Consider the following 23,466-nt stretch of genomic DNA (forward strand, 5'->3'; position numbering starts at 1 on the left):
AGCCCTGCCTGATGTGTTTACTCGTGATTCCCACGTGGCCAGTGCTAGAGGACACCTAGTGCGTACTTGTGGCACAAATACCGATACCAGTTTTAACCTCCATTTAAAGTAAGCAATCTCTTTTGCTTACTGGATCTTTCCAGTCAGTCAGCAGGATGTATCAAGCTTTCCCTCTTTGCAAATACCAGCAGCTTTGGATTTGCCAGGACCCGAGAAGAGCAGGAAGTAAGATAATGTGTAGAGTTTTATAGAGAGAAAGGAGTTACTGAGGATGGTGGGGGAGAAATGCAAATTTGAAAATAGATTAAGGGAGAAAAAAAACCCAGACACCCCCAGGAAAGAAGCATCCTGGAGGGTGGCTTGCTTAGTCTGCTGCACTGTACCTGATCCGTGCACCAGTACCAGAGGGACGGGATGGACATTCCAAACAGGATTCCAGGCCATGGGAGATCAGATGTCAGTGGGTCTCGGAAAATATGGAAGGCATCTTCCCGGGGCAGTCCGCAGCTGTTGTTCCCTGTCCGGTTGCTAGCCAGGGCCAAAAAGTATTTCTCCTTCAGGCCTTCCATCCCGCCGACTGCAGCAAAGCCTAGAATTCAGAGGAAACTCAAATTTGCCAGGAACTCAGATGGGTCTACAGCAAGTAATGGCAGGGCGGGGCTGTTTGCAGATCAGTGAAATCCTATTTAAAGCAGCGCTACCAAGGAAAGTTGGTTGCCTTTAAGTTTCTTCACCTCTTTTTTTTTTTTTTTAAATACCTTTGAACTATGGATTGCGTCTCAGAATATCATTTCTAAATACATGATACAAAATACATACATTGTTAAGGAGATCAAATATGTTGAAGGCCCTCATCAAAACATAAAAACTGTGACATAGTAATTTATTTATTTGCTACATCAAATAAGACCCAGTAGTCAGTCTAAAAATAATTTAGTTTTAGAGTAACCACAAACAGTGTTTCAATACATCAATAGCACCTGTAAAAACATTCAGATAAAAACATCTGGGTGTCTTTTGGTAAAGTCACAGATATTGCTAATATTCCTGTGGGTTTTTTGGTTTTTTTTTTTTTTGGCCACATTAATAATTGAAAACTGCTACATTTCAATGATGGATTTAGGAAAAAACAGATCGATTTTTTTTCCCCATCCAAGATTCACAAAACCCCTGAATTCTGCTCATGGACCCCAGGTTAAGAAACTCTGTCTGAAGGAGACATTCTTTCCCCTCTGGATTTCTTCTCAGCTACTCTGAACACACGGTTATCACAAGAGTGGTCCAAGTAACTTCTGGCCTTGGGCAAGTCACCGCCCCCTCTGGGATTCCGTTTCCTCATCTGCAGGTGGGGATGGTGTAGCGCCAACCTCACGGGGCTGGGGCAAGGACTGAGTGAGATAATGCACCTGAAATACACCGCATTAGGCACAAACCCGAGCTGTTCTAAAAAATAATAAAGTCGTGTAGTTTGCAGAGAGTTTGCTTCTTCTCATTAATTAAGAGGATTCAAGGTCATCCCCCAAATAACATTGCTCTCACTGGATTACGTTCTGGAAGGCGTCTGTTTGTTTGTTTGTTTGGAAGAGAAGGGTTTCGTGTTACCACTTGGGTAGGAAGGATATGTAATGTGCAACCTGGATGATCTTTACTGAAGATTGTAGAAAACAATAGCTACTAGGGGGAAAATAAAGTGATGCTAGATTTTTGGCATGCTTTATTTCCATGAAAAATTATTTCGTGCCTGTGGGTGGCTGGTGGGGAGGGTATGCTTTTTATCAATCATTGGACCTGCCCATCTGAGTATGTAAAGCAAGTGCAATTCACCCAGGATACAGAGCATAGCAGGTAGAAAAACTGAGAACAGAATCACCCCATCATGCGTGGAAATGAAGTAGGCAGCGTGTCGTAAACTTGGAATCACCTGGGAACCATTAAAAAGCGTGTGCTGATTGATTCAGCAAGTCTGCAGTGGCACCTGAGTTTCTGCCCTTCTAATGGGCTCCCAGCTGGCCCTGATGCTGCTGGTCCATAGACCACACTCAGAGTAGCAGGAACGTAGGAGACATTTGGGTACCAAATGAAACTAGCAGTCCCCCTGGCATAAAGCCAAGTAGGGGATTATGAATATTAATCCTGATTTCAGCCACTTTAATAAATAAGCTCCATTTTAGGTTAGTTTTTCAATTTCTCTTTTCTTTTTTTTTTTTCTAGATAACCAGTCATATCATCTGCAAATAATAATAGTAATTTTATCTCTTTCTTTTCAATATGTATCTGTTATGGGATTTATTTTTTATTGCATAAATAATGAGGCTATTCTCTTTCTGGTTCTAATGAGATTACTTACAGTTTTCTTGGTGCCCCTTTTGGAAGGGGTTTTTAAACAGATGTACTAATTTCTTTTTTGATGATTGGACTATTAAAGTTTCCTAATTGAGTCAAATTTAGTAACTTAGATTTTCCTAGGAAAGCAGATTTCAAGCAAGTTTTCATATTTGTTCCCCTAAAACTTTGTTAGCCTATAATCTAAATTTTTTCTCTGTGCTTTTTGTTCTTTTTCTTATTCCTAAGTACTGCCTTGTTTTCTCCCTTTGATTTGCTGCTGTATTTTATGGTTCTTTTCAAGGAAAGAGATATTGGAGTAATTCATTCTGAAGTTTCCTATTTTCCAATTCATTCCATTGGACTTTCATATTCCTGGATATAAATGTTTTTCTAGGATTATGGCTCTGACTTCATCATTCAGTTTGAAATGTAATGTTCTTGTCATTTTTTTCTAAATAGTTTGTAGCTGCAGTTTTTATTTCCTCCTGGACCTGAGCGCTATTTAGGAAACTGCTTTACATTTTCCAAGTAATTAGATTTTCTAAGTAATTTTTTTTAATTCACACTTTTCCCAATGAATTTAACTTTTTGGTTTTGCATGGGTAAAATAACGCAATCTGGAAAATGTTTGTATGGGGATTTTCGCAAAATTTGGTTATTTTTTTCAGTGATCCATTTTTGTGGATGGTTGTATGATGCTAGAAAAAGCTATATTCACTATGATGAGAATGCTTATCATTTATATAATTTATAACCTCCAAATCCTTATTTATGTTTCAGCTCCTTGTTCTGTCATGGGTTAAAGCCTTCTGGTACTATTTTGGTTTCTGTCCATTTTTTCTATTTCTAACAACTTTTATGTGTCTTGCAGCAATGTTATTTAATACACAAACATTATATCTTCATTGTAAATTTGCTATTTTTCAATATAAAATTACTTTCCCTTCTGTTTAGTGCTTTTTGTCTTATACTTCGTTTTACATGTGCCACTTGCAAATGATATAAAGTTGAATTTTCTTTATCTAAACTATAATCCTCTAGTTTTATTGAGAAAATAAGCAATATATAACTAAATGAAAGAATAACAGCCAAACAGCCATATACTCACCACACAGATTGAAATTGATTTCAAACGCCTCTACAAAGCTATAGTAATCAAAACAGTGTGGTATTTGCCTAAAACCAGTCATACGGATCAATGGAACAGAATTCAGAGCACAGAAAGAAACCCGTGCATATCCAGTCAATTAATTTTCAACATTTAAAACCTGCAGATGCCTTGGGAGAAAGTCTACTAGATATAGCAGAACAATGAAGGTTGCTGAAGGTCCATCTGAAATCTCTCTCCTGACTGATTATAATGAGTTAAGTAACAGAACTTCCCCATTGAGACCCTATACTTTTTGAAAGAAAGAGCAGGAAGTTTGAATAAGAACAGACCATGGGAAGATGCATCTTTTGGCTCTCCTGCCTCTGAAATCTGAAGTGTTGTAAGTCACTTGTGTGGCACTGGGAGGTTCAAAGTTTTGCTGCCTATGACAACAACCACACCAAATGTTTATCCAGTGAAGATGGACATGTGTCCTTACCTATTTATTATTCATTTATATGTCCTCTCTATATACACCAGCAAAGTTTTTCTTCTTCATAAGGGTCCAAAACATTTCCTGCTAAAGTTAATAATAAGCAAGTGTTGTTGCTGTCTTTGTCGTGAAGCTCATTTATTACTCCAGGATTCTTTCTTTGAATTTTTGGCTTGAAAGATGAAAGTTAACATATACACAAAATTCAGACTGTGCAGAAAGGCACAGTGTTCAGGTAAAATTCTTGTCTATACTCTTTGACCCCTGCTCCTAGACTCTTCCTTCAAAAGTCATTACCAGGCAGTATGGTGGGGAAGGGTATGTAATCTGCTTGGGTTTGAATCCTGGCTTTGAATCCTAGCTTTGGGACCTTGGGTTTGAATCCTGGCTTTGAATCCTAGCTTTGGGACCTTGGGAAAGTTTTAACAGTTGGGACCCTAACTTTCTCACCCCAAAAAGGGGGTGACAATAATACTGATATCATTAGGTTATTATGAAAATTAAATGAAATGGAACATCTGGCTCACATATATTTTAATAGCTGTTAATTTTTAACTTTTTATTTGGGGATAACTTTAGACACGCAGAAGAGTTGTAGAAGCAGTACAGAGAGTTCCCATACACCCCTCATCTGAAGGTGCTATCTTACATAGGAAGAGTGCAGTTATGGAAATCAAGAAATTAACACTGGTGCATTATTATTAACTATATTACAGACTATTCAGATTGCACCACTAACGTTCTTTTTCTCTTCTGGGATCCAGTCCAGGATCCCACATTGTTTTTATTTGTTGGGTCTCTTTAGTTTCCTCTACTCTGTGTAGTTCCCCAGTCTTTCCTTATTTTTCACGTCCTTGACACTTTTGAAGAATACGGGTCACAGTTAGTAAAACGTCTCTCTGTTTCGGTTTGTCTGATGTTTATTCATGAAGAAGTTGAGGTTATGTATTTTTTGGCAAGAATGGCACAGAGGTAATGCTGAGTCCTTTCTCCATACATCAGGCAAAGAGCTGCATATCGATATGTCCTATTACTGATACTAACTTTGATCGATTAATTACAGCAGTGGGTGTCATGTTTCTCCACTGTAAAGTGACTGCATTTCCCTTTGTAATCAATAAATATTTTGGACATGATGATTTTTGTTAATATTTTTTGGTGGGGGAGGTAATTAAGTTTATTTATTTAATTAGTTTTTTAAGGGAGGTCCTGGGACTTGAACCCAGGACCTCATGCATGCTAAGCATATGCTCTACCACTTGAGCTGTACCCTCCCCCCAGACGTGATACTTTGAGACCAAGCAAATAGCCTATTTCTTCATAAACTCTCACCTGCTAACTTTAGCATCTATCACTGGATCGTGCCTGCAGAAATTATTACATTCCATTTCCCTCACTCCATCTGCATGTATTAATTGGAATTTTTCTGCAAGGCAGAGTTGTCCCTTTGCCCCCTTTTATTTGTTTGTTTAATTATTTATCCATATCAAGAGAGGAAGAGCCATACATGTTTCCTTCACAAGAGTAAGATTCCCTGATAAGCACAGTTCTCTTCCAACTGAAATAACTGTGCCTCAAGCAGGGATCCCCAGCTGGATTCGACAGCTAGGTTTGCTGATCACAGTGATGAAAGCAGATGTCCCTGCTTGAGAGAGATGCTGTCATCCACCCCAGCGACCCTGGAACCCCACTTACTGTAGCCCATCAGGATGAGTGCTCCTATAAGCATGATCAGCGTCTGCAGAGCATCCGTGTAGATCACAGCCGCCAGGCCACCTGGTGGGGAGATGAGCAGTGAGGTGAGGCTCAGGTGCTCTGATGGAGAGGAGTTACCCTCTGGGTGGCAGAGGGAACCTGCAAGTTCAAGACCTGACTGGGGAGCTATCTTAGCGTCGATAGTTTGCAGCGGTGGCCACAACATCTCCATCCTGTGTGCCTGCCCATTCTGCAGTGTGGCTTTGCAGCTCCTTTCGTATTCAGGTGAAGTTGATTTCTCTACCTCTTACATATGGCTTGGCCAAATGGTTTGCTTGAGCCAACAGACTAGGATGGAAGCACCATTGTACAGCTCCAAGCCTGGGCCTCAAGGAGCCTGGAAGCTCCTGCTCTGGTTCTTGTGTTGCCCCAAGACCACCAAGCTTCTTTAAGAAGCCCTGGTCCAGCCTCATGGAGGATGATGGCCCAAGCTAACCACCAGCCACCTGAGGGAGGCCATTCTCTTCCAGGTGCCATCTAACTATAATTCAACCAAGCCAAGTGAGAACAGCAGAAAAACCACCTAGGCAAGCTATGCAATGAATTGTGGGGGAAGAGAAACTATTGTTGTCTCAAGGCCCTAAATTTGTGGGGAGTTAAACAGTAATTGCTAACTGACATAGGAAGTGATGCTTGGACCACAGTCCCCAAGCTCTGAGCACATTTATTTTTATTGATTGATTGATTGATTATTTTTAACAGCTTTATTGTGGTATGGTTCCTGGACAGTAAACTACACATATGTCAGATGTACAACTTGAGGAATTTTGATAGATGCATATATACCCATGAAACCACCACCACAGTCAAGGCATTTCCATCACTCCCCAAGAGGTGCGATTTGCAAATTCCCAGTTTATCCCTCCCCACCCGCTTTGGCCCCTGGTAACCATAAGTTTGTTCTCTATGTCTGTGAGTCTATTTCTGTTTTGTAGATGAGTCCATTTGTCTCCTTTTTTTTTTTTTAGATTCCCCATATGAACACCTTTATTTTAACTTTGGAAAAAGGATTGAGTACTACGTCTTCAGAGTCTAATAGGTTTTCCAGACAGGGTCACAGTGGTTGGCCTCAGGGGACTCTGACTGGTTTCACTGCCTAGAAAAATCTTTGTAATGACAATCATGGCGGCAAACCCAGCAGCACCCAGACAGAGCAGTCTGTCCAGTCTCTTCCCGACCCTTCCCTCTTCCTCTTTCCCAGCAGAGAAGGGACACTCATCTGATACGAACATGTTTACTCACGGGAAAAGTCACTGCAAAACAAACACTCGCATGGGTGTGGAGTTCTCCTATGATTCCTCCTTCCTCGCCCCAGGAATGGTGCCCTCTCACAAATGGAGAGAGACCTGGCTGAGCATCTGGCCCCAGCTCTTCGCTGGCCTGAACTTTGGTACCACGGACACCCACCACCATTTCTGTACTAACGTTTGTTTATCGAGCATTTATCATATGGTGGATAATGGTTTTTATTCAGTCACTTTAGTGGTTTGTTCAATCATTCACCAAACGTCTGGTGAGCACTCAACCTAGTTCTACCTGGAAGGGATACAGAGTTAAACAAAACAGCATGTTCCCTGACTCCACAGAGCTTATAGTTTAGTGGTGGAGGCACACCCCCAAACAAGGAAACACACAGATAAATTGGCAACTGCAAATGGCCCTTCCCTTTCCCTGAGCTCCAGGCACGTGGCCGCTTTCAGTGCTGAAAACTCAGCCAAGATCCTTGTGCATCAGAGGGCTTTGCATTCGTTGGATCCGGTCACTGTTCTGTTTAGGAGACCCCGGTGGGGTTCCACTAGGACTAAATCCCAGGCTCATTTGGTTTCTTTCAAGGCTCCTGTCCTGCCCTTTCCTCCACTCCTTTCTCCTGCCATCAAGGCTGCAGCACAGCACGATGCCAAGGATGCCACTGTCACGCCGGCTTGTGGGAATGGCCTCTCCCAATCTGCTCGCTCAGCTTCAGCCACCTAGACCCCCTTGCCGTTCCTCAAGCAAGCAGTATGCGTTCTCATCTCAGAGTCTTTACACATGCCTCCCCTCCACCCGGCATTCTCGTCCCCTGCACTCCTCCTGCAGCATTTCCTTCACATCATTTAAGTCTGGTACATACATCACCTTAGACAGTCCTTACCCGAACATTCAATGTAAAAGAATTCTCCCCCCTTTTTCCCTATCTTGTTATAATAATACACTCCGACATTATTCATTGGCTTCCTTGTTCATTGTCTGTCTCCCCATCCCCCTGACAAGGGAAGTTTCTCTGGGGCAAAGATTTTGTCTGTCTTGTTTACTGCTTGCGCTCCAGTTCCCAGCATGATGCCTGGCTTTTAGTAGCTGAGATAAGGATGTGGATACTTGCCGACTGAATTCTATTGCACCAAGAGGAGGCAGAGAAGGATGAAAGGGGTGCAGAAGACAAGAAGGTGAATATTCAAAGGCAGATACATGTCTAGACCCTGTGATACACCAGCTCTTCTGGGGTGCAAGTCCGAGGGGGAAATAAGAGGCTGCAGAATGACGGTGGTTTGTGATCTAGCTTTGTGCAGCATGTGTGAATCCACTATGCTCAGCGCTTAGAAGGTTCTAATGAGCAGTTCTTGAATAAATAAATCGCAAATAGCTTTATGCAGTTGTGGTGTATTTTCAAATTCTCCCTCTTACCAGGCAACACTTTTCCTTTGAACGTTGGCCAAGAGAATTCATATTTTCTGGGGTAATGGACTGAGGCTTAATGAAGACATGGTCTTAACACACTGGGACATCAGAAGATGGACCAGGAAAAGACAGGATGGCCTACAGCCCCTGCCCACCACCTCTCCCAGCATCACCCCTCGTTCAGTCATACCTGCAACGGTGTATAGCGCCGTGATGGCCAGCAGCCCGACTATGGCCAGGTACAGATTCAGCTGCAAAGACTGCTGAATAAAGATGGCGCCTGCGTACATGTCCACCTGGAGAGACATGACGTTGATGGGTGAATGAATGAATGAATGGGCATTTTAGCACCAGGCTGTAGCCTAGATCCTGGCAAACGCAGAAGCATTGTATACTATCTTTGTTTCATCTATCTCTTCCCAGGTCAGGGGTCTCAAATGGGAGCCCTGTGGGCAATTATGTTTGAGACCCCCTTCACTGGGCTAATACAAGCTCCTCCATAGTCTTCCTGCTTCTGTTCTTGGTCTTCCTACACTGCCCCCTCCACACTGCAGCCTTTATCAGATACCACAGTGATCGTATCATCCTCTCCTCCTCATTAAAACTCTCAGTGGCTCCCTATGGCCCCCAAGATAATGGCCAAATAAGTAAGTTAGAGCTGCCTGCCAGGCCCTTCCTGGTTTGCCTACCACTCGACCTCATCATTCCCTTCCCTTGCTTTGTGCTCCCAGTCCTCCAGGCAAGCTGAAATACACCGTTTCCCTAACAAGTCATGTTTGTTCTTTTGCTTGTTCTGTCCATCCACCTGGAATGCCGGTCCCCCTTAATCTACTGGAAAACTCCTCCTCAGATGTGATGCTTCTGGGGAAGGCTTCCCCACGTCCATAGCTTCCCACCAGAATGAAAGGGAGAGCTGTCCTTCTATGTCTGTCTTTCGCGTCTGGAGCTGGCACAGAGTCTGTCATTGTCGTTTGGATTGAATGGAATTCCTCCCTCCCCCCTCCCCCACCTCACACAGACAAGCTCTCCCCCAGCTCCAGCTGGAAGGGAAGACGGCGCCAGTGAGTCAGGCTGAGCAGCACGTGCCTGGTGGCTGCAAAGCACCTGCTCTTGGCCAATCACCAGGAGATCTGCCCATCCAAAGGTCAGGGTGGGGCAGGCCCAGTGGGCTTCAGCACCTCTGATGAATAGCTCCTAACTTCCCAGTCCCAGGAGGAAGACAACAGATCCCACCCAAGCCCCATTCAGTGGAGTCCGATTCGGTGACAGGCACCATCCCGAGATGCTGCTGAGGAAGATTTGGCAGGAGAAGGGGAGAGGGAACTCTACGTTTTCTCCATCTTTCCTCCCCCCACGTTACCCTCCCCCACCCCATCTTCCTCAACCTCCCAGAAGCTTCCTCGAGTGGCGGAGAAGGTGGATGGGGAGGAGACACCACAGCAACGGGGCTGTCACTGACCTTCTCACCAGCTGCGCCCCGACCTTACCGAGATCTTGGTGAAGATGTAGATAAACAGGTAGAGCACAGCTAGGGTGACGGCGATCCTGCTGCCGCCAAAGCGCTTCCTCAGGTATTCTGGCATCGTGGTGACCTGGGGACCAGAGCTGAGCTTTCATCACCCAGCTGATGTCAGGCACCAGCCCTTCCTCCCCCTCCCCTCTTCCCCCCAAACCCAGGAGTACAGATGGTCTTGGGATTCTCAATGGGAGACTTAAGGGGGAGGAGAAAATGGGGACAAAGGGGGTGGAGTGAGGATAAACTGGGGGTCTGTGCGGAGGTATGTACCCAACTGTCTCAAGTGTATCCCCCATTCCAATGTTTGCCATCTCCTGTATTACTCATTACTTAGCATTTTCCTTTAAATCAACTCACATTTATATTTAAATAAACTTGCCTAAAAAGAAATCTTTAAATCACCCTGTAAATGGAAAACCAGCCTAAACTTAAGGGGACTAGCAAAAATATGGTAATAGAGTAACGACTTTATGTTCTATTTTTTTCTGGCAATTTCCTGTTGTACATCCCAAACCCAGGGCCCAGAGCCTACTCATTCTTTCTTAGAAAAAAAAAAAGTTGTTGGAAAAGGTGTTGGACAGATGTTAAAGGCATACTGGCACCAGCAGGAGACTTTCCCTTTGAGCTCATTAAACCACTGGAAGATGATGGAAGAGGAAATAACTTCACCAGCTGACTCAGCGTAGTTGGCGCCATGTCTAACACCTAAAATCATCTCAAGAACCTCCATTTGTCCATGTCCTAAACTTTAGGGAAATTGCTCTACTGAAAACCTCAAGCCAAGTTACCAGGAGCAGAGAATTTTAGTAGCACAATGTGCAGGCTCCAGAGATGACAGAGAGACCAGGGAGGCACTGAATTATAGCAGCTCTCTCGTGGTCTAGATGGGTGGTCCACAGCCAAGTGTCATTATCGTATGGGGCACCCCAGGGGCTGGGGCATGCTGGTAAGAACCATTACTTGGGTGGCACTTTTCTTGGTGGATGTCATGTCCTTTTCCAGTCTCCTCACTATACCCTCAGACCTGGGGTTGAGACAATACCATGTCTAGACTCTGGAACCTCAAACAAACAACTGTTCTCCCATGAGATCATAGGTCTTGGATGGGGAAGGACAGAGTAGCGACACTATTTGCAGAAATGATTGCAGCCCCTCCTCCAGGCGGTTGCTGCTTGAATGTCCTCTAATCTAAACCAGGGAGGAGATGAAAAGGTATCTAACCATGAGCTGATGAATGGCAAATCCATCCATCCTGGGGCCAGATTGTGAAGTCAGAAAAAGCTGGGAGGGGAAACTGGGAGAGACTAGATGGCCAGATTTGATTCAAGAAGGGCAAATTGTTAGTAGTAGAATCTGGGTACTCAAGACTATAAGGGTGTCTGGTGTAAAATTATTTCAACTCTGATAAAATAGTGGCCAAGAAATGAACTCTAGGAATGAATGGACACCTTAAATTTAAAAAGAAGGAAGGAAAGAAGGAAGGAAGGAAGGAAGGAAGGAAGGAAGGAAGGAAGGAAGGAAGGAAAAGCATCTCTCTCCTCCCTGTCTCCTCAAAAGGGTAATTTGGGATTCTGAGCCTGGTGAATGTCTTGCCTCTATCCTCTGATTTGCTGCAAGACAAACACAGTAGGGGTTTTCCAGATGCACATTGTACTGAACTCTGACACTCTTATCAGGGAATAATACATGGAGAGATTCAGCCAAACCGTACTGAATGGACACACTCTTGGTGATTGTGAGAGCTAATTAGAGAAAACTCCTCAGAGCTTCAGCCCATTCAGATATGTAGACCGAGCGGACGCTCCCCACATGGATTCCCTGTCTCATCTGTGAATGACAACCTCCTTGTCTTGCCTGAGAGCTAGATTCCTATCATTAGCTGACAGCCTTTTTTAAAAAATAAATTGACCTTCGTTTCTATCTATAGAGAGCAGCACAGCCTCCACTCGCAGTGTGGAATTTCTAACAAGCTGAGAAAGCAAAGAGGCATGAAAATCATCAGAAGGCGGGCAGCAGTGGTATCCAGAAATCAAACTCCAGGGAGAAATGTGAAGCTAGCTGACAGATGGGAGGCAGAGCCCAGGCCGTTTGTTCTAAAGTAGCTAAGAAGGCAATTTGCCAGCAAGCCAGGGTGAGAGAGACAGATTGACAGAGACAGAGAATGACTGGCTGTTAAAGGAACCACCATCTGGGCGTCGCTGGGTGAACGAACAGGAAACAAACGCAGCAGGTGGGAGCTACCCCCTCCCCCAGCACCGCCCTAGTTCCTTGCTCTGGAGACGGCTTGCTCTCTCTCCTGGGGGTGGAGAGGAGAGCGGCCAGGGGACTTCAGCATCTGGCTTACTCCCTCTAGACTTGCATCCAGACTGCCACACTCCATCCTTGCGTAAAACCCCTCCCTTCCTCCGATACGCCTGCCATCTGGCAATAGCAACTTCCGCCTGCCCCAGCAATGAGAATTTCAGCTCCTTTGCTGTCTTCCTCCCTTTCTTGACTTTACCCCAGTCTGGAAGCCGCCTCAAGGACAGTGTGGAGAACCCACACGGGACCCCAGTATCTGAGTTTGCTTGGCCCCAGCAATGGGAGGGCTTTTCCTCATCAGCAACCCATTTCTCTGACCCACATCCAAACCTTGTCATCTCCAGGACCCTATTCATTTACAATACCCAAAATTTTCATCAGTGCAACCCTCTCATTTGCTAACTCTGTTGACCCCTGGCTTTGGGACTTGACCAAGACTTCCAGTCCCTCTTTTTTTGGGTGTCATCTCATCCCTTACCTCACTTCCTTCTGAAGTCGTGGGCCCTGCTATCAAGGAATTTCAACAAATATTTTCAAGTATCTACTGTGTGCCAGGCACTATTCCAGACACTGGTAGAAAGCAGAGATGGTTCTTGTCCTTCTGGAGCTTAAAGTCTAAGGGGAGAGACACATAGTCTAGTGCAATGGCTCTCAGTGGAAGGAAAAAGATTCCATACCTCCCCAGGGAACACTTGGCAATGTCTGGAGACATTTCAGCTGCCACAGTCCGGGGGGTATTGGCATCTAGTGGATAGAGATTGAGGATGCCGCAAACATCCATCCTACAGTGCGTGGAACACCCCTCACACATACATATACACACACAACAAAGAATGATCCTGCCCCAAGTGTTACTGCTACTGATGCTGAGAAAGCCTAGAATAGTGGGAGAGGCACACAATCTGATGAGGTGAGGCGGGAAGCCCCATAAAAAGACAGGCAGGAACCCCAAGCAGGGCCACTACTCTCGAGCCGGCACCATCCAGTTCCCTGGCCCAGAGGCTCTATCTCACTTTTTGCCTCTGAAACAGCTTACTTACCCCTAAAATTCTATCGGTTCCCTGAGCTCACTTCTGATTGGTTATTTCCTTCACTCCTGATTGGTTATTACTCTCCCTTCTGATTGGTCCACTTCCCTAACTTCTGATTGGTCCATTTGTAGTACTTCATTTACATGGAGCTCACTCCTGATTGGTTATTTCTCTCACTCCTGATTGGTCTATTTCTACAAAGCTTGTTCCTGGTTGGCCAACTTCTGTTATACTCTATTTGCATATGATGTTGCAAAGTGTAAACTGGTAGCCTATAAAAGCCTGTGTAAACCTACAGACAAGATCCAGAGCTTGGAGTGTTAACTTCTCTGGGCCTGCTGACATAATAAACCTGAGTTCTCCAACTCTGTGAGTGCTCCCTCCCCTGGATCCAGGTTGCTGTCACAACTGAGCTGAAATACTGAGCTGTAACACTGAGCTATAACACCAAGCTGTAACACATTTTCCGCAACAAGGGAGGCATATTAATTTAACAATCACACAAGCAAATGCAAAAGCAAATGCAAATGCAATGAAGGAGGAGATTTCACCTACTCAGAGAGTTCCGAAAGGGCTTCCTGGAGGAATGGTTGCTTGAAGTAGGATTTGGAAGATGAACAGAGTTCACTGAACCACAAAGGAAAAGGAAAAGTTTCCAGCCGGAAGGGGAAGCATTGTGATGGGCTGGGGAAGCAGAGAACCCGGTGAGGATGAGGAGACGTTGGGACAGTACCTGGAATACAGCTGGCATCCAGCTCAATAAATGCTTCTTCAATGAATGAATAAATGATGAACTGACAGAAGTGTACTGTGGATGGAGACTTGGATGGACCCCTAGGAGGATAGTTCATTTTCCATATTCATAAATAAAATTGGCCTGTAACTTTCTTGATGGGAAATCTTCGCATTATGCTAGTCTCAAAATATGGCAGACAAAAACCAGTTCTAGGTGGATCGTTGACTTAAATGTGAAAAGTCCTAGAAGGTAATATAGGAAAATATCTTTACCTTGAAGTAGGAAAAGATTTTTTTAAGCAAGACGTAAAAGATAGTAATTAAGGGAAGATGATACATGGGACTACATTAAAACTAAAGTCTGTTTGTCAAAAAACACCATTAAGAGAGTTAAAAGCAAGCCACAGAGTAGGAGGGGAAGAAAGATACTTACAACACAGATAGTCAACCTAAGGGCTTCTTTCCAGAATGTGTAAGGAACTTCTATCAATAAGAAGAAACTATGTAACGTAATTGAAAAGTTGGTAAATGTTACTTCCCCAAAGAGGAAATCCAAATGGCCAGGAAGATACAGAAACAGAATTGCCAATGGAAAGCACACTGAGACATCAATACGCACCCACCACATTAGCAAGAGTTTTAAAGTTGGAAAATACCAGGTGTCTTCAAGGATGTGGAAAAAGCCAGCAAATAGAATCTGCACACACTGTTGGTGGGAGGATAAAGTGATAGAGCTACTCTGGGAAAAAGCCTGGCAGTATCTATTGAAGCCAGATAAACACAGCCAATGACCCAGAAATTCCACCTATAAGTGGATTTCCCCCATAAATGCACGTTTACATGCATCAGGACACTTGTATAAAAATGTTCATAGCAGCATTGTCCATCATAGCATAACACTGGGAACAACTCAAATGCCCATAAACAAAAGGATGGACAAACATATTGGGGGTACAATCGTACTACATGTATACTACATAGCAGTGAAAATTAACCTGCCGGCTACATGCAATGGAAGAGTATGTTGCTCCTGATCCCATGTATATATTGTTCCAAAACAGTAAAATTCTACCTTACTGCTTAGGTATGCATAGTTAAAACTATAAAGAAAAGTAAAGAAGTGAGTTTGATGAAAGTCAAGGATAAAGGAAGGCAATAGGGGAGAGTGTTTCAGTTTTGTGTCTTGGTCTGGGTGTTCACTCTTCAGTAACTTGTTAAGCTGCTCATTTGCGTTTTACCACTTTTCTGTGTGTTTATTTCCCAATAAAAATGGATTAGGTAGCTTTTTATCTTTTCTCAGCACTCTGGCATTTATTATCTGATCTGAGCTAAATCTCCCCTTTGAATGAGATGTTGTCCGAAGACTGTCTAAAGCCACAGGAAACTTTTATTGAACAATATAGCTTGGAGGTCCTTCCCCAGCAGCACAGCTTTGTCAATTTCAGCCCTTTTCCCGGCATGATATTCACAGTATGGATGCCCAGCCCTGCAGTGAGAGACACTGTGGGTGTCCCCAGGTTTTTCGATTACAAACAATGACAGCAGTCATTTCAACTCTTCATGCCTCTTAACCTTCAGCCACACGAGTTCCTTCCTCACTCTCAGTGGATGACACCACCTTCTACTTCCCAGAGAAAATGGAGACCATCAGCTGAGAACGACTGGCCACCCTACCTATGAACTAACCTCCATCTGCACCATCCTTTACTCCTTCCTATAGCAGGTGCTCAAGAAATACTTACTGAAGCTTTGCCCCAGAGATCCACACTCCCAGTCAGAGTTGTTACACCTAAGATATTTTGTCTAGATGGGATCGGAAAGACCCAGACCCTTCACTCACCAAAAGTTCATGCTTTTAGTCTCAGTATTATCTCCGAGCAAAATTATTTCTCCCTACATCACTGCCCTTTGCCCACGATTGCCTTACTTCTGGTACATAGAGATTTTTTAAATGATTTCTCTGGTCGTTAAGTAGTTCTTTCTACTTTGTGTATTTTTTAAAAACTTCCATAATAAAAAGTTAAAAATCAGTTATCTCTTGATGAATAACCCTGTGATATTGTATGATCTTGTTCTGTCCAGTAGAACATCTAAAATAGAATAAGTCTAGCCAGCATGCATTCCAGAAATCTGTTAATAAGATCAGAAATGATTTTTTTCAAAAAGTCTAAAGCAGCATGATTTTGTAACAAAAATGTTGCCATTTCACATCAGCCAGAAATAACTCAGTTATTATGGTTTTGGGTGCAAAGGAAGAAAAAAAATCACTGGATCATAAATATATATATAAGTATATATTTTTAGTTAAAAGCAGTAATATGTTACTGCTTAAACATTTAGAAGAGGCTGTGGCTTTTACATTTGTGTTTTAGCATTGAAAAAAAATTCTGAGCCCCCATTTCTTCCAGCCCCTGGAAGCCCCACATGTGTCTTCAGTGTCCATTACTAGGTGGGAACTGCTAAGGACAGGGTTCCTGATTGTCTCACCGCCCATCAGCCCTCACCAGTGCAGAATCTCTTAGGGACTATGTAAGGGATGTCCCAGGGCAGAGAGGGGGACGCTGGTGGGAGGGAGGGAAGGCAGGGCTAACCCTCCCGAAGGGTCCTCCTATTCTATCGCACCGCGACCCCCCTCAGACTCACCTGACCAGCGATGTAGATCGGGAGGAAGATCCAGGCCAGCATCAGCACGGAAAACAAGCCCTGCGGGAGGAAACAGAGTCCCGACTCTGGACATCGTGGTGCGGATTTGGATTTCCCTCGGCGCCTGGCCTGGCTACGCCTCTTACTGAGTCGCTCCCTCTCCTTGGGCCGTCATGTTTCCACGTGTAAATGGGAGACGTGGATGAAGCAGGGAAGGGCGGAACTAGTGCAGCGTCTCCTAAACCTGGCGTCCCCCTTTCACACACTTTTGTCCCCCCACCCCCCACCCGGTTCCCCTCCTTGGACGGTGGTTAAAACAAGGCTGTGAGGTCAGGGGAGCCACACTGATGAGTAGCTGGTGATGCTGGAAGAGTTTACACAGGTCTCTGAGACTCACTCTTCTCACCTGTGAAATCGGAATCACAGAGCCCCTCTGGGCTGTGGCAAGGAAATCAGTGAGATGGTGCTCCCTGGCACTTACACTACTCCAGTCATTCCTCTGCACACTTTGCAAGCATTCATTCGTTTAGTCCTCGTAACGACTCGATATAGCAGGTACCATTATTCTTGTTTTACACATGGCTCAGAGAGGTTAAATAACTTGCCCAAGGTCACACAGAGTGTAGGTTTTAGACCCCAGGTGTGAACCCAGGCAGTCTGGCTCTAGTCTGTAATTGAGTTCCATAATATGATGATGGATGTGGTCTGTGCCACAGAGCAAGAACTTTAAAAATGTTAGTCATCATGACGATGAAGATCACTGTTAATAAGCGTATCCCCTCCCACTCAGCGAAAACCACATCCTGAATGAGCTCCGTTGCACAGGAGACCGCATCCTATCTCTTGGGTATCTATGAGGTTGCAAAAAGATCAAGAACCACTGAACCCTGTTATTTTTGTGATGGTCAATTGATACGTAATACACAGAGATACCCTCCAGTCCCACAATACCGTCCATCTTCTGCATCCACATGGGGGAGAGTATGAACCTTCTTCACACATATGTGTGCTGGGGTCATGGTTTTATGGGCTCCCATCAAGCAAACACAGGGAGGGGGCCTGAGACTTGTAAATCAAACTGATTTTGCTAACCGAGAGCACCCTTGATGTTTGTGTTTGTGTTTTCATAAAGCACCACCCTGTTTTTCAAAGTGCAGGGCAGTCACACAACTGACCCCCAGGATCTACCTATTAGATAGAGGGTGAGCAGGGGAGCTGTCCGTGCCCTGGTAAAACACTTACATTAAATTCATAAGCAGCTACGGAAAGGCCCGCAGCGGCCCCTGATCCTGCCAAGCCAACGAAGTGTCCACTCCCAACGTTGCTGGCAAACAAGGATGCCCCCACCTGTGGGGAGACGGACAGGTCAGATCTTGGAGCCAAGGTCTGGAGTAGCTTCTTCCCACCCCCAGTTCTTCCCATAATCCAGAGGGACCAAGACAAAAGAAGTGGAGAAAGCGGGGCCATCCCTTACCTATCTAAGCACCTTTTTTTTTTTTTTTTCAAATTAAGAAAAGACTCAACTTCCCAAAGGCTCTTTTACTTCCAACTGTCAGAAACTGGCATAACAAACATGCAGATCTATGATGCCTAAATTGTGGATTGTGCCCCCCACCCAATAATGCTGCCCAGGGTTGTGCGGTGCACAACTTGAACAACTGTACGCAGCATCCCTCAGGGGGAAGTATGACAGAAAGTGCTCTATGATGAGAACCAGTGGGTCTGTGTTATTCCCCAGCTCTGCCTCTAACTTAGCAAAGTAGAGAACCCTCCTCCTAGTAGGGCCCTAAGCAGCCAAGACAATCACTCGAATCCCTGGTCTCAAGTTGACTGGAACAGCTAGACCTGGGCACCTGGCCTAAGCTGGGCCAATTACCTTCTCTTTCCTGGGAATCTGGAACTGGGAGTCCATCCAGAGACTGGGGGGGGGGGGTTGTGACTCAAGGAGGTGTGTGTGTAGAATGGGGATGGGGGTGTTGAGTAGCATGTTCAGCTGTGTGCCCATCACTGCCACTCTGCTGAGAAAAAGGAGAATGAGGGAGACGTGCAGAGAGGACAAAGTGCAATGGAGACAGAGCTAGAGAGAGATGAGAGTGGGAGGGAGGGAAGGAGGGAGGGGGAAAGAGAGAGAGAGAGAGAGAGAGAGAGAGAGAGAGAGAGAGAGAGAGAGAGAGAGAGAGGGCTGTTTGTAAGAGGGCTGCAGTGCCCCCTATTGACTTTCTAGTCTCTGGTTCTCATCTGAGTCTATTCCATTGATCCATCCTTATGCCAGGGTCACACTCTCTTGATTACTGCAGCTTTGGAGTACGTTTTGAAGTTAGGAAGTATAAGCCCTCTGACTTTTTTCTTCGTTTTCAGGATTACTTTTGCTATTCTGGGTCCCTTGCATTTCCATATGGATTAAGGATCAGCTTGTCAATTTCTGCCAGAAAGGTGGAGTGTGCGGCTGAAGTTTTGCTAGGGATTGTGTTGAATCTGTAATTCAGTTTGGGGACTATGACCATTTTAGTATTGAGACCTTGAATCCATGAATCCATGATGTCTTCCCAATTATTTAGTCCTTCTTTAAGGTCTTCCAGTGATGTTTTCAGTGTACGTGTGGCTCTTCTTTGGTTAAACTTACTGTTTTATTCTTTTGATGCTATTGTAAATGGAATTGTTTTCTTAATTTCATTTTTAAATTGTCCATTGCTAATATTTTAAAATGTTAATCTTTTTTTATATTGTTCATATTCTGCAAATTTACTAAATTCATTTATGAGCTGTAGTAGTTTTCTCTGGGTTACATACGAGTTTCTATATACAAGATCACATCATCTGCAAATAGAGATAGCTTTGTTCCTCTTCAACCTGGATGCCTTTTACTTATTTTTCTTGCAAGTTGGCCTTGTTAGAACCTCCAGTAAATTGCTGAATAGAAATGGAGAGGGGGGACATCCTTGTCTTGTTCCCAATATTGGGGGAAAAGCTTTCTGTCTTTCCCCACTAAGTATAATGTTAATTGTGGGTTGGTTTTTTTTTTTTTTTTTTTTTTTTTTTTGTAGATGTCATTTGTCAGGTTAAGAAGCTTTCTTTATATTCCTAGTTTGTTAAGTGTTTTTTTTTTATCATGAAGGCCTGTAGGATATTATCAAATTGATTTTTCTGCATGTATTGCGATGATCATGTAGTTTTTGTCCTTTATTCTATAATATGGTGTATTAGACTGATTGACTTTTTAGTATGTTTAGCCAACCTTGCATTCCTAGGTCTCACTCAGTCTCACTTGGTCTTGGTGTATAATCTTGTCTATATGTTGCTGAATAACAATCTCTTATTGTTTCCTTCTTTCTGTTTGCTTTGGATTTAGTTTGCTCTTCTTTTCCTGGTCCTTTTGGTAAAATGTCAGGTTATCAGTTTGATGTCTTTCTGTTTTAATATAAACCTTTACAGTGTAAATTTACCTCTAAGCACTGCCTTAGCTGCATTCCCTCAACAGCCTGGCAGCTTTCATTTTTGCCCTTTGGAATCAGATGTCTTGTAAAAAAACAAAACAAAACCAAACCTTGGGCCAGGCCACTAAATGATGAGAGGCAAATAGAGAGAGTGAAGTCCTAGCTTTCCAGCCATTTCTGCCAGAGCTCCAATCTATGGATAAAGCCATCTTGGACTTCCAGTCCTTCCCAGCCACCATCTAAATGCAGCTGCATGAATGGATCTAGAGTACAGGGGAGGAACCACCCCGTCAAGCCATGCTATCATTAGAAATAATACACTCTAGTTGTCGTAAGTCACTAAATTTATGGGTGGTTTGTGAGGCAGAAATAGCTAACTGATGCACTTGTTCCAAAGCCCATACTCTTAACCATACCTCCTTCATGTTGATGTCACTCTCCTTGGGTGAAGAAAGCAAAGAAAGCTCCAAAACTTCCCTTTCCTTCCTGACCTGGGGGAGGGTAATCCAAGGTGTACAAGTAGAGAAATGGTCCCAGAAGTGACATGCAAAAGCAGACATTTTTTTGTGGGCTGCTGTATTCCTACTGAATGCTGGGAACTCAGTATCACTCATCACAGAGACCATTAGACCAGCATTTCTTAAAACGCACTCATCGAGTACTTCCTTTGTAGCCTTCTCTGTGTCCCTGCACCTGCTATTTACTTAATATTTTACCTTAAATTGGCTTCTTCTTAATCTCATATATATGAATTATATATTATATGATTCAATTAGTATATTACATATTAATATATATAATATTAATACTATAATTTTAAGTGACTATATATATATTCACAACCTTAAATGGAAAACCAGTATCACATTCTCTACATAGAAAAGAACTATACAAATAAAATGAAAATAAAAAAAAAATTAAATTCTGGCTATGGTTGTCTGGACTACGAAGTTACTTAGCTTAAGACTTGCATTCTTTTTGTTGAACACAGAGATTAGTCATTGATGGTAAAGGCATATTAATACCAAACTGTGCCTTTTTCTTTTATGAAACCAGGAGGATTGACAGCGAATAGGAAAAGAAATGGTGTTCCCACTATGTAATCTGACGTTATTTAATGCAGTCTGTGTACATCTGAAAGGTCCTGGAGGAACTTGTTGCTCATACTTTGAGAAACACTACACTAGATTACAAGCTCCCTGAGGGTGAAGACAAGCTCTCTGATGTGTCCTGTGTTTGGCACAGTGCTGGACATATTTCTCAAGGAAATTTTTTTTAATGAATTAGTTGAATATATAACCCAGAGTTCATTTTTGGTATCTTTTGAAAACAGAATGGTCATTGTCTCGAGACATTTCATTATTCAGAGGCTCAGATACCTGTTATCTCTCTGCATCTTAAATCCTACATCTTTTGGACTCACTGCAAATGGGAGATGTCTTCCCTCTTCTTAGTTCAAAGATTTAGCGCTTATTTTAGGAGATCATAAATAAAAATTATTATTGCTGATCCCCTACCCAGGGCGCATGAAACAGAATCCTGTGTGCACGTGTGTGTTCATGTGTGTACATGTGTGTGCATGTGTGTATTTGGTAATGCCTTTAGATTCCCTTGAAAAGAAACTATTAATTGGGCTGTTGTATTTTTTAGTTGTTTTCTCCACATCCTTTCCACCTTGTCCCAGTAATGGTCTCCAGTTTTCCTCCAGGGTCCAGTCCCTCCCATTTCTCATCACATATGCTTCAGAGGAGGCTCCATGCTCCCCATCCCTTCCAGCTTAGGCATTGAGTGTGTGACCCAGGCCTGAGTCAGTTAGCACATCAGACTGCTCTGGTCACAGTGATTGGCACAGAGAGAGGCATGGGGCACCATCAAACATGAAGGGTTTCCTAGGCATACTGCCATGGAGGCAGGTGCTCTTCCCATGCTGGGCTGGAAGTTGAGAGGATGAAAGTGTCCGCCATCTTGTTGACACAATGTTGAACCTGTTGGGGATGGCACCCTCCAGAAGAAAGCTGACAGACAGAAAGAGGGAGAGGGAGAACAAACAGAGAGAGAACCAGGTCCTAGTGGCATCACTTGACCCTGTACCCTGCCATAGCTGAAACCAGACCAACCCTAGGTTTTTCCCTTGGGTGAGCTAATGAATTCTCTTTTTGTCCAAACAAATTTGAGTTGAAGCTAAGCCTTCTCTAGTTTAGACATTGACTTCCAGACAACATGGAGCCAAAGAGTCCTGAGAGAGCAAAGGCTAGACAGAACACCAGCACTTGAAGGGTCTTTGAGAAGTGACTTTAGTTGGACCAAAGACTACTCACTGGCCACCACAACATGTCCCCTCCGGCGAGAAAGTAGCCTTTCACTGTGTCTCTTTTGGTCTTCACTGTGGACTGAAACAAAGAAGAGGCATGAGTGAGGGAAAAGTGAGCAATCAGAGGCATCCCAAAGTGGTCTAGGGCACAGATTATCAACTGGGAGTCCAGCAGGCCAGACTTGGACGTCAAATATATATATATTTTTTCTTTTTGTTTTTGCTTTTTTTTTTTGTCTGTTTGTTTTGGCAAGAGTCCCTGAGTGATACTTCCCATGGGAAGTTGTTTACCTGAAATGTGTTACTTCACTCTTCTTTTTTAAATTGAAGTACAGTTGATGTACAATATTATATATTACAGGTGTACAATATAGTGAGTCACAGTTTTTAAAGGTTATACTTCATTTATAGTTATTATAAAACATTGGCCACCTTCCCTGTGTTGTACAGTATATCCCTGTAGCTTATTTTATACATAATAGTTTGCACCTCTTAATGCCTTAATCCCATATTGCCCCTCCCTTCTTCCCTCTCCCCACTGGTAACCACTAGTTTGTTTTCCATATCTGTGAGTCTGCTTCTTTTTTGTTATATTCACTAGTTTGTTGTATTTTTAAGTTCAGATAGATTTTATTTGACCATTGGTTTTTAAGAAGATTTTCATTTGAATGCCTTTAGAGGAGACATAAATTCTTCAGGTCAGCGCACCCCCTATTACTCCTTACTTCGCATATGTATAATAACCTACTTGGCCATCCTAGGCATTTGAGTTTTACGCCCATGGCTTGTCTATGACAGCTCACAATGAATATCATTTATTGAGTGTCAGTTCTATGTGCCAGACACTATGCTAAGAATTTTAAAGCATTATCTCATTTTCATCAACGCCTATGAGGTTGATGTTCTTAGGCCAATTTAACAGATGAAGAAACTGAGGCTCAGAAGTAAAGTCACTTAACTAGTGCCACGTTCCTAGAGAGCTGGGCATTCATGCCCACGTCAGCCTGATTTCAGAGCTCTTTAGGAGTGAGCTGGCACTACAGGTGCTTCAGCAGACACATTTTGACCACTAAGCAGCTATGCGATCTTGGATAAGTTGTTTAAGTTCCTCTGAGCCTCTAGATGTGGATGTTGGCGAAAGGAATATTTCTGGATGGGGGATGATGTAAAATGGTAA

The 23,466-nt window shown here is 43.5% G+C and overlaps 1 protein-coding gene across 8 annotated transcripts in view; it reads right to left on the reverse strand.

The window, feature by feature from the left end:
* SLC5A11 (solute carrier family 5 member 11) overlaps positions 1-23,466 on the reverse strand; it is a 56,656-nt gene that overhangs the window by 16,170 nt on the left and 17,020 nt on the right. For all 8 annotated transcript variants that reach the window (XM_006193105.3, XM_032460835.1, XM_032460833.1 and 5 more), the window contains 7 exons: positions 22,297-22,368; positions 17,787-17,891; positions 16,545-16,604; positions 9,806-9,910; positions 8,509-8,614; positions 5,604-5,684; positions 384-589 (listed from right to left, as the gene is read on the reverse strand). In XM_006193105.3, coding sequence (XP_006193167.1) covers positions 384-589; positions 5,604-5,684; positions 8,509-8,614; positions 9,806-9,910; positions 16,545-16,604; positions 17,787-17,891; positions 22,297-22,368 — 735 coding nt within the window. The remainder of the gene's footprint in view (positions 1-383; positions 590-5,603; positions 5,685-8,508; positions 8,615-9,805; positions 9,911-16,544; positions 16,605-17,786; positions 17,892-22,296; positions 22,369-23,466) is intronic.

This window comes from Camelus ferus, chromosome 18, assembly GCF_009834535.1.
Source record: "Camelus ferus isolate YT-003-E chromosome 18, BCGSAC_Cfer_1.0, whole genome shotgun sequence".
NCBI classification, from domain to species: Eukaryota; Metazoa; Chordata; class Mammalia; order Artiodactyla; family Camelidae; genus Camelus; species Camelus ferus.